The sequence below is a fragment of the Rhododendron vialii genome, chromosome 12a (assembly GCF_030253575.1).
Source record: "Rhododendron vialii isolate Sample 1 chromosome 12a, ASM3025357v1".
Classification (NCBI taxonomy): domain Eukaryota; kingdom Viridiplantae; phylum Streptophyta; class Magnoliopsida; order Ericales; family Ericaceae; genus Rhododendron; species Rhododendron vialii.
The window spans coordinates 4,676,013-4,687,361 of record NC_080568.1 but is presented as its reverse complement, the minus strand read 5'-3'; the positions used below and the strand labels follow the sequence as shown (position 1 = coordinate 4,687,361).

General features: G+C 38.5%; 2 protein-coding genes and 1 non-coding gene across 4 annotated transcripts; 2 read left to right on the top strand and 1 right to left on the bottom strand.

The window, feature by feature from the left end:
• LOC131311718 (uncharacterized) lies at positions 1–2,288 on the top strand. Its single transcript, XM_058339276.1, has 2 exons — positions 1–1,278; positions 1,769–2,288. The coding sequence occupies exons 1-2, from the start codon at positions 1,210–1,212 to the stop codon at positions 2,072–2,074; spliced, it is 375 nt and encodes a 124-aa protein (XP_058195259.1). The 5' UTR covers positions 1–1,209; the 3' UTR covers positions 2,075–2,288.
• A 670-nt stretch (positions 2,289–2,958) lies between these two features.
• Positions 2,959–8,803, bottom strand: LOC131311172 (chloroplast sensor kinase, chloroplastic). 2 transcript variants are annotated; one of them, XM_058338515.1, is made up of 9 exons: positions 8,032–8,803; positions 7,031–7,192; positions 6,630–6,926; positions 5,857–5,922; positions 5,705–5,773; positions 5,516–5,608; positions 5,002–5,195; positions 4,592–4,865; positions 2,959–3,497 (listed from the first exon to the last, which is right to left on the bottom strand). In XM_058338515.1, exons 1-9 carry the CDS (start codon positions 8,560–8,562, stop codon positions 3,243–3,245), a joined length of 1,941 nt encoding a protein of 646 aa, XP_058194498.1. In that variant the 5' UTR covers positions 8,563–8,803; the 3' UTR covers positions 2,959–3,242. The 2 variants fall into 2 exon arrangements, with proteins under 2 accessions (XP_058194498.1, XP_058194497.1); XM_058338514.1 differs by having other exon boundaries at positions 4,592–4,868; positions 8,032–8,511.
• Positions 8,804–10,677: 1,874 nt separating this feature from the next.
• On the top strand, positions 10,678–10,750 carry TRNAR-ACG (transfer RNA arginine (anticodon ACG)). Its single transcript has one exon. It is a non-coding gene; the product is annotated as a tRNA-Arg (tRNA).
• Positions 10,751–11,349: the final 599 nt, after the last annotated feature.

Here is an 11,349-nt window from a genome sequence, read left to right as displayed (position 1 = left end):
GGGCATGACGCCTTCGGGAAGAGAAAAGAAAGAAAAACAGGAGGAAGTCGGCTATAGCAACAAAAAGAGAGGACTTTTTGGAGCCACGCACAGAACAGAAAAGAAAGCTACGCATAAGTTCCGAGGCGAGTTGGCGTTCACTGCTGCGCAACAGAGGAGCAATTAGGATTGGTTCATACTTACCGAAACCTTTATTCTCTTGCATGGAGTTTTATTATTTCGTGACTGTTCATATTTTCTTCATGTCTGGCTAAATTTCTTCTCTAGGGTGTAGATGAAACTCGAACTTTGAGTAACGATGTTTATGTTTTGATTTAGTGTTTTTATTATTCGAATCGTGGTTGTATGATATAAGGATTTATTTGCGGTATTAATTTTCTCTATCAAATCTTGTGTACAATTTTCTAGATTTTTATGCACGTTCATGCAACAGTTCTTAATTGTTCTGTGATAGCTGGGTAAGATGGGTTATGCTCCGTAAGACGCGTCGTGCTATTAGACGATCCGTGCCATAGAGACGGATCGTACTAGTAAGACGGTTCGTGCTAGGCGGCGATACCTCATGCTATTCGGTGATTCATAGAAATCTTTTGGCGATACCGTGAGGGCCCGCAAACCCTAACAATATCTGGATTGATTCGAATAATAGACATTTATCATCGTATAGAGATTGTTACAACGGGTCGAGTGGATTCGAAACCCTAGATCTTTTCTCTCATAAACTCTCACTTTTTATTGCTTATTTTTATTCAGCTTTAAATATTTTAGAAATCAACAATCAAATCTCTTTTCGAATTAAGTTAGAAATCAATTAAAGCAATCGCAATTTAGCCTTCGTAATCCCTGAGGATGATACTCGGAGTACTTAACCGCTATCTTTTAGGTAGTAATAATTATTCTGTTTTATTAATTATTTTTGATATGGAAACGACACGATCAAATATGCTAGTGTAGTTTAGATATATCCGGTCTAAGAATAATATTATAGAGCCTTAAAGATTCCCATCTCTCCTTTCAAGTTTAGGCCACAAATTTAGACCAAGCATATTAGCTTTGTCGAAAATAGAAAGAAGGGGAATGAGATTCTACCTAATCCCAGTACCAAACCATTAGTCTATAAATGAGGTCGAATAATACAATGTTAGACGCATTGAAAACCAATTCAATTGATTTTACTGACCAGAGAAACGCAAAGAAGATCCAAAGAAAATGCAGCATGGAAGCTCAGCGCATCATGCCAAGCGTCAACTCCGCCCAGTAGCTTCCGAAGACTACAAGGTGCCCCAAGTTCTTTAACATCCTTCTAATTCTTACAATTACTTCTACTATTTACAACGAACAAATTCCTGATTTGTTTTTTCTATTTGCTTTCTAGTTCATAGGTAACCCGACAGGCCAATAATATTAGTCAAATGGCTCCTCACTAGTTGGCATATCACCTAATAGCATTGATTTCATGCATTCGACAATTTACACATACATGTATAGATTACATGAAAAGAGTCACAGATATAGGTTTTTTTTCATATAGACTACATCAACAAACAAAATTCCTTAAATGGGCGGTCGATCCAATAATTATGCATCAAAATTCTGCTTACAACGCCCAAATGACTCTATGAATGGATTGAAATATGGAGACTCCTATATAAATTTTTTGTTTTTCTTCTTATGATTTTGTCTCGTAATGTTTATGTAAAAAGCTTATCAACCCGTGCTACTTTTAACTTGGCTTCGTTAAACAAAACTTTTGGCTCTGTCCCTACAGGTGCGTGAATCAAGGTTTGAGCAAATGCCAAGTGGGCTCCTTGATCCTCCTCCATATTCAAGATTTGAGCAAATGCCGAGTAGGCTCCTTGATCCTCCTCCATATGCAGATTCTTACATGAAATCCTACAGCTTTGATGAGTATAGGCCTGAAACTCAACACAAGGTTGTAGTGGTGGACAATCGACTCGCAAAATACAAAGTTAATGAGGAAGACGAGGATGTCAATACTGAAGCAGATGATTTCATCAAACATGCGCATAAGAAGTTTCAGATTCGCCAAAGAACAGTGTCTATTTTCGATTGAAGCTTTAAAAAAAAAATCAGTAACTGAAGACCAAATACCTAATCCATAAACAATATCTGGGAGTGGTTTTACAAATAATTCCTCCAATACTAGTTTTCGATGCTTTTATTTTTTTAAGTTTCTTTTTTTGTTATGTCTGTTTTTTATTGTAATGATTAATCAGTAAACCAAGGGAGGATTGTAGGAATACAGTAATTGAGTTTGTTTTTGTTTATATGGAATTCTTTGGGGAGAATGAAAATGAATTGCTTCCAAGTGAGAGGTGCAAGTTCCTACCTAAACCCCATCTTTCACTAGTAGTGAAAATACGAGATACCAATGTTGTGAATACTGTACCGTACCAATTATGGCCGGTACATACCGCTTTTCCACAAAACCGGTTCCTCAACCCTCTGGTTTCGTTCCAGTTCAAATACAAGCCATACCGGAGAATACCAGCTAGTTTCTTTCTTTGAAAAGATTAATGACATCATCCCACACATAAAAGCAATTTACAGGAGACAAACCAAAGAAAAACAAGTACTGCTAAAAAAACTGGATTTATCTTAAATCCTAACGCTGTTCAGAATATTATCCCTCAAAGAGTGACGATCTTGCGAGGTTTCGCAATAGATAGTGGTTATTCATACCTCAAAAAGTTACCCATCTTTCTACCAGCAAAACGTTTTGTGGTAAAGTTTGTTGAAGGAAATCGCTAAATTGACAACCATGATGCCTGTAAGAGATGCATCTATATTGCACAATGGGAGGACTGCCATAAGGGAAAGGCCATAAGGATAAAGGTGACAAGCTTTCTGAAGGTAAAATACAGCAGCCAAAGGCGATTCAATATCGACGTCAAGCACAAGCATAAAAATGAAGAGAGTGAAAAGTGAACCATCCTCTGCGTCTTGAATGAACTCTTTGAAATTGATCAAAAACTGATCCACAGCAATAGCCGCACGACACTGAGACTTACAAACAACATTTCACCAGAGTATACACCAGTTTGTTGATATTCACATGCAGCAGTTGGGACTATAACATTGTACAGGGGTAGACCACCTCAGCAAGAAATCGGCTATACAGCAGCGGCTAAAACACTTCCAAATTCTCACTTATTCTTTCAAAATCCAAATGTTCACAAATCAATCGAACTGTTCAATGAAGGTAGAACTTCACACTTTCATTAAACCTCCCGATGAGGGTCATCAGAATCAGATGCAGCCATAGAAGAAGGAAGCCAAAGTTCAACGCGAGTCCCACCCACTCCAACAGCGGCATCTGTTCTCCGTGGCGATATGACACGGACAATGCACCCATAGCTTTCCAGTATCTCCCGAGCAACAGTAAGCCCTGCAACAAAGTTCCATGTCATGTTGTCTTCGATCATACCTTCTGAGAAGAGGTCCGCTCCGAATGGTGCAAGAGAATGCATCTGTGTCTGCAAGAAAATGAAGCCGGAAAACGATTCAAATATAAGCAATTACAAGTCCCACAATTCAACACAATAAGTCCACAGATCAATAAAGACAACACACTCTATTTTTCTATTTAATTTTCCTTCTCACCACCATATAGCCATCAAAACTGCTATAAATCATAGAGTAGCCTCTAGGGCTGTAATCGAGCCGAGTTGAGTCGAGCCGAGCTTTAGGCTGCTTGAGCTCGGCTCGCAAATTATTGATACAGCTCCAGCTCGGCTAGCGTAGGCTCAACAGGTGTGGAATCGATCTTGAACAAGAGGCATGGTGATAAATTCTCTCTATACAAGTTCTGTAGTTTGGTCAATGTGGGACTGCTGTAGAGCCCCACGCATTTACTCTTAACATTTTACTTGTCCCACATCGGAGAACAAGAAACCCACCAGCCACTCCTTTCTGTATAAAACATTCCACTCCCCTACTCCTCTTGAATCAAATCTCAATGCCCAAGGCGCTGACACTTGGCAGCCTCTTGTCCAGTCTGTCTTAGTAATACAAACGATGTGTGTAATATATCTGCATATGTATATGTACACATAGTATATATATCTTTGCTCAAGCCGAGTTTTCAACAGCTCGAGCTCAGCTAATTTATCTAACAAGCTAAAATGCTAGGCTCAAGCTTGTTTGTTTAGCGTCCGAGTCAAGCTTGAACGAGCTCTTCTCGAGCGGCATGGCTCATTCGCAGCCCTAGTAGCCTATTGGGATCATGGACTTTTGGAGGTACTTTGAAACATAGCCAGTTTTTGTTCTTATCTTTTCCTCTATATTTCTTTTCCTGCTACAACTATCTCCACTATTCCAATATCCAAAATAGCGTCAGCCTGAGGAAGATACAATACATGCTGTTAGCACCTTCCTCGAGGAATTGAACTTGTTCAGTGAATTTGAATATCTCTATTATTTTAAGCAGAACACATTTCCTTAGATCCCAAACATACAAGACTTGGAAATCGTACTCTATTCAACTGTTCGAGTGACATAAGGAGGCTAAAATGTATTTATGATCTCTAAACGGGCAGCAGGAAGAAATAGGCAGTATGCAACTTTTTACCATGTAATGCATATCCGGTCCATCATCATCGATCATTACAAGAGTGCCACCTGCTGGTGCACCAGTAGACACAATTTCAACCTTGCCCCCAACTTGTGTGCGCAATAAAGCCCCCTCAATTAGATTGCTCAAAGCCTGGCGCAGAGCAGGTTCTTCTACATCAACCTGCATAGATGGTGAAAGTTCACATAGCTCAACCAAGCGTTGCTGCTTACGTGCCAGAGGTTCAACAGCTCCAACCAAATCTTCCAATACACCAGAAACATTGCATGGTCTTCTGTGACAAAGGGAGAGAGAACAGAGAGACCAATTAATATCTCAACAGACTGTTCCACAAAAGGAGAGGATAAGGAGCACAAACTTCCAGACAGATTCAAACAGAATGAAAGAAAACAAGGGCAAAACCGTACCTTACACCTTCTTGTTGTAGTGGTGCAAGAGCAAGAGGAGGCATAGGCATCTCTAAATCATTGGATCTAGAGGAGAGTCCATCACTTTCCACGGAGATGCTGGTGGACGTCTGAGACCTAACTGACTCAGGATGGACATAAGAAGAGCGATGCACTTTGTTCCATGTTTCTTCATTATACCGCACTATATTAGCCTGGAAATCAGCACAATTTAAATAAATAGATATAATACTGTAGTTGGACACCTTGAAAAAATTTACACCCTCCCTCTCCTCTACCATGCTTGAAACCTTAACTTTGGGTTACAACAATAAAGAGGAACTGACAAACAGCAAAAGTTGACTGGTAGGGATGTATAAATTCAAGGCGGCATCAGAAAAATCCAGTTTCATGGACAAGCTCAAATGGGAACAGAACGAAATATATGACCCCAAATCACAAAGAAAATTAATGTAATCAAGTACAACATGTCTCAAAGAAATAGAAGGCAATCAGAGAGAGAGAGAGAGAGAACCTTTGTCAGATAAACAGCATCCTGGAGTTGTTGAAGCGTTTCTCTCATACGATCACCTTGAACTAAAATGTCTTCAACAATGTCATAAGAGATCTGAAAATAAATATTCATGATGAAAAATCTATGTTACTACCGAAATTTGGAAAGTGTAGAAGTCAATAAATACACCCATGCCATGGACGCACCCACCTCACTTCTCTTCATGTGAAGAGACAACATTTTACTTAAAGTTCGAATGCTAGATAGAGGTCCACGAATCTGCAAAACTAAATTGGTGAGAATATAACAACAAATTCCTAAATTCATTTCACAACCAAGGACAACAAAAGAGAACATCTTACTTGTTCAACCAAACTACTCATCCTGATGTTATTTTGCCATGATGATTGCTGGAGCAACATGGCTTTCTGTAAAACAAAATGGAAAAAATCCGCAATTCAACTTTTTATCCAACACAATTCAACATGATGGAAGCAACAATATGCACACAGAATCTGAAGCTTCAGTACCCACTGCGATACCGCTTTCCTAAAAGGAACAAACTGATTACAACTCATATTCCTGAGGAGTGTGCATAGTTGTTTGACAACCAACAAAGTGCAACACAGCTTAATAACAGGGTAAAGACTGCTACTCGCAGACCAACCATAAATTGTCCTACTTAATGCACCAGGACAAAATCAAAACTGATACCTGCCAAACAAATGAATTATTTATAATTTTGTTTTGTGTTACTAGGCATCAAAAGCATGAACCTGGCTTTTATAACTATAAGATGAGGTCTCATGCGATTTTGTAGTAATAAAACCTGGTACCAATGCCTTTGCATTTGATCCATCCACTGGTATTACTTTAAAAGTATACTACTATACTCCTATAATAAAATTATTAATACCTATTTACCAGTGTAGCTCAATAGGCTACGGCCAAGACTGCAACATTCATCAGGAAGACAAATATTAAAGAAACATACCAAATTGAATCAATTACTTGTGTCCCATAGTACTTCAATAAGTGTCGTACAAACCAATGTTTGAAATTCCATCCCCGACCCAAAAAAGAAGAAGAAGAAGAATGAAACTAAAAGAGAAGAAATAATTGAAAAGGGCTGAACCTGATCCATCACATATGCCATAGCAAGAGAGCGAGAAATGTTATTAGCATTTAATCTCTGCTCTGCAGTGAACTTGGACATTTCTAATTGGCTGTTCTTGAGAGCTTGGATTTCCCATGATTTTGTATCTATACATGGTGGAAAAGCATAAGATTCCTCTGGCAATGGGCATTGCTTTATATCATGCTCTTCCCTTTTCAGCTCCATCTTTGGAAGTTCAGCAACCAAAAAACCCACAACAAATGGATGTTTCACCATAGGGAAGACTACAGCCCTGCACTCGCAAATAAATTCGGCCTACAATTCAAATCAAAATCACTCAAAATTAGTGAAGAATGAAGAGGAACAACAAAGAGTGCAGGTCCAACTCATACAGGGACTGAGACAGAAAAACATCGTACTTGTTGACTTGCAATGGCAGCTTCTGCTGCTCTTAACCCTGTTGGGTTACTAAAACTACTGAACAATACCACAATATCAGTCGCATCAACTGCTGGATAGACAAAAACTCGGTGCAGCTCCAATCGGTCCATGACATAACTTCCAGCTGGTCTTACAAAGACCTGCATGATCAAACATTGAATTTCTCAATCAAAACTTTGAACAATAAATATCCAACAAGAAGAAGAAATAGTATTCAAATAGTATACCGGATTGAGTTTTACTACAAAATTCACCAAATCAAGGGATGCTCAAATTGTTTTGCTCTTCACTATTCACACAACTATGTCATTGATGAAGGTTTTACTCAAGTTTGTGCATATGTATTTGGGTTTATCCATTGAAGTACCTGATACCAAATGAATCTTTTGCCTAAATTTTAACACAAAAATGAGTAAAAATTCAAGTAAGGGCTGGAGATGCTAATAGCATACACTAGCATTAACAACTTAAAATGGTGAACATTAGCATGCATAGCTATGAAGATACATTGCTCTTGTTTGCTTGTCAGTTTTGAGATAAAAGAGTTGTATAGGTTTGCGTATTTTCCTGTCTTTAGTCACTTTTTTAAACATTTTAACAAATTTTTTTATTTTTTGAATAGGAGCACGCTATGTCCATCCTAAAAGTAGAAAATGAATTAGAAGTCTGATAAATAAAATCACTAATGACGAAAAAACACAGATGGCAAAGTAGTCAAAAAAGTTTGGAGATAATTGTTTTGAGAGGAGAAAAGTACCTCCCTCCGTTCCAAAATTGTTAAACAACACGAATTTTCAAAAAAAAATCAAACTTCTTTCAACAATTTACTAGTTATCAATGAATTCTTTTAATTTATGGACAAAATTTGAATGTTTTCTTTAAGAAATGGACTATTTTAAACGGATCGGACAAACATTTTTGAAGGAGGTGGTATTATGCAAAGTAATGTGAAATGATTCAATTCAATTAGCAAACTAACCGAGAGAAGAGCATCGGGATGGACGATTCGGCGAAAGAGATCCAACTGTTCGACGCAAAGCCTCTGAAAGTCAGGACTCGGCATCACCAGTCCTTTGCTCTTCGCTCCGTCCTTTTCGATCCTCTGCACGAATTCCACGGGGGAGGTCGAGGCCTTGCGCAAGGCCCATGCCACAGCCGAAGCCGAAGACACCGTGACTTCTCCTTGTTCAGACTCATCGATAGAGACGTGGCGGAGGAGGTTAGGGTCGGCGAGGGAGGAGGAGGAGGAGGCGTTGGTGGTGAGGAGTGAGAGTTGGGAGGTTCGGTGAGTGGAGGTGGAGGTGGGGAGGCAGAAGGAGGAGGTAGTGGTGGTGGGGCAGAGGTGGTGGGTGAGGGTGTTAATACAGTTGGTGGTGGAGAGAGGTGGTGTGATGGTGGAGAGCAGCATCGCGATTGATTGATCTTTCCCACAATGGACGGTCGAAAAAGAAAAAAAATTCAGTCCCGAGGGGTACCACTTGGTACTTGCTCGCGCATCCGAGCAGTCCATTTCATTTTTAAACGGCTTAGATTTGGAGAGAGAAAATGAGAGGAAAAGTGTTGGGGTTTCAATCCAAGCCGTCCAAAAATATATCGGATAGCTCGAATGCTCTGAGCGAATACTACATAGAATATACCTGCTCGGCACTGAAAAATCTATCAAATGGGGGAATATTTTGAGACGGGCAATGCTAAGGACACCTCAAAGTTTAAGTTGGTTCAGAATGTCATCTAGTGTGGGCGTTCGAGCATTGGGAGGACGAGGACCTTTCCGCCCCCTGCGTTTAAGATATCTACATTCAATTGTGCTCCGGAGACACGGTCGAAGCACACCTGCCAGGTTCGCCGTGTTTGGATATTTTGTATTTATAAATAAATTATCTATCTATAAATTTATATTTACATGATGATAGGACCCACATTACTATTTAGTGGATATCACAATCAATCACTTGTAAAAGAAGATGTACAAATTGATGTGTTTCTTGCATTTTTGTTTTGAGACTGAAAGGCTGCACACAAACAAAGCCGAGTCGATCTTTGGAGTGTCTGGTATTAGCTCGTTTAAAATTAGTATCTTAGCTCGACGCCCAAATAATTGAGCTCGAGCACGGTTTGTTCAAAATTAAGCGGTCTGTGCTTGTTTCATTTATTTAGCGTTCATGTGTTAACAAGTCGAGCTTTTACAAACGAGCTGACCTTTTTCTATATGAGCCGAATTACAATTATCTCGAACTTGGCTCACTTACTAAATGAGCTTCAAACTCTAGTTTGCGCTCGACTTATTTACTAACAAACCGAGCCCATAAAGAGTTGAGTCTTGAATTGCTCGTGAAACAGCTCAGTTTATTTGAAGCTCTAGACTTAAATGTAGGAAACGGTCCGCCTGTGAAGTAGTGGGGTGAAGCTAGGTCACATAACACGCATGTGTAAGGGGTGCACATGGTCCAAATCGGTTTAGTTTCATAAGAATTCGAAAACTGAACCGTTACTCATGGTCATGGCCATACATCTATTGGACGATGAGCTCGGTTTTATAATAAATTGAGGTGCGCGTAAATTGACTCCGACACCTAAATTGTAAAGCAAGTGATTGATGATGAAGTGGACCGAAGCCAAACCAAAATGAAGCGACCCACGTGTTTGAGTTAGAACGGGACATGATTAGGGGGTGTGTTTTTTCTAGATTAAGTGAATGATATTTTAATATTTTCTGAATTTTGTGTTAGATTCACATAAGTTTTTTAAGAATTTTTGATATTTTCTGAATTTTGTGTTAGATTCACATAGGTTTTTTAAGAATTTTTAATATTTTCTGAATTTTTTGTTAGATTCACATAAGTTTTTTAAGAATTAATCATTCCTTTGACGAGATAAATTGAACAAGTCTAAATTATGATTAAAATAACTCAAGAAGGCATCTCGGATCCTTCATGCACCAAACAACCTTTTAAATTTGGTAGAAAAGAATGATAAAACTGAGGTCTAATTTTTTCATCCAATCGAACTTACAACAATTTACAAAAGAATAAAAAAAAAATCACAAAATCCAGTCGCACCCCAATTTTGCATGAAACGAACGTCCATTTATTTATTTTTTTATTTTTATATTGGAACTAGCATCATATTACACAACTCAAAAATACATTGCGTCACTTGTTCTAACTTTTTGAATTATGAATATAGAAAATTATTCAACTGGTGATGAAGACCAAGTTCCACGCTTCGAGAATCCAAATCGTGTTAGATGAGTATTTCGGTTTACATTTATTAACTACTCTATAAGTTAGAATATTGAAGAATAGATGTTTCCTAAATAATGAGCAAACCAAGCTGTTTGCAAATGCAAAAGTACATTAATGAGAGAAATTTGTTTACGGAGCCGGCCGCTGCAAAGCGGCTCTTTATGAAGCTGAACGATCTCAAGTATCATTTTCGACAATCAACGGTTGAGATATATTTTTAATCTTGATCGTACAAAAATATTTTGGACGACCGAGATTGCGCGCCTATTTACGGTGCTCTGAAAATAAGTTTTCCTCGTAGATTAATATAGAGAGACAGAGAGAGAGTGTTCACAAGATAAGAGTTGATATAATTTATACTCTCCCAGCCTAGCACAAATGACTCTGTGGCCCAATGGATAAGGCGCTGGTCTACGAAACCAGAGATTCTGGGTTCGATCCCCAGCAGAGTCGTGCCTTGTTTATTTTCTTTTTTTTCCAGTCACTGCAGCAGATTAATTACGCTTAAACCTTTTTTTTTTTCAATATATAAAAAACCTACAAGGTTGACCAAAAATGGAAAGAAATTTTCTGTTTTTTTTCCCAGTCACTGCAGCAGATTAATTACGCTTAAACCTTTTTTTTTTCAATATATAAAAAACCCACTACAAGGTTGACAAAAAATGGAAAGAAATTTTATTTTGAACAGAAAAATGACAAAATCACCAGAAATGCTACACACACATACAATCTGTGCACAGATTGTGCACAGATTTTGTTGTGGGGCCCATCACGGGTCCCACACAAATCATCCGAGCCGTTCATTAAATGTAAAATATTTTTTCAAGGGTCCCCGTAAAAAATAATCTCAATCCGATACCTATAAATGCTCGATCCAATCGTATAACTTTTCATTATCCGAAAATCTGAATGAAAAGTTAGATGGTTGGATGAAATACCTATAGGTATTGGATTGAGCTTATTTTTTACAGGGACCCTTAAAAAAATGTTTTACATTTAATGAACGGCTTGGATGATTTGTGTGGGACCCTTGGTGGGCCCCACAACGAAAT

Coding starts and splice junctions, on each gene's coding strand:
- LOC131311172 (XM_058338515.1), bottom strand. CDS start 8,562: ATGGACTGCTCGGATGCGCGAGCAAGTACCAAGTGGTACCCCTCGGGA. Junction 7,193..8,031: donor ATCCCGATGCTCTTCTCTCG/GTTAGTTTGCTA, acceptor TTGATCATGCAG/GTCTTTGTAAGACCAGCTGG. Junction 5,196..5,515: donor ATGCTGTTTATCTGACAAAG/GTTCTCTCTCTC, acceptor GCTGATTTCCAG/GCTAATATAGTGCGGTATAA.
- LOC131311718 (XM_058339276.1), top strand. CDS start 1,210: ATGCAGCATGGAAGCTCAGCGCATCATGCCAAGCGTCAACTCCGCCCA. Junction 1,279..1,768: donor TAGCTTCCGAAGACTACAAG/GTGCCCCAAGTT, acceptor CTGTCCCTACAG/GTGCGTGAATCAAGGTTTGA.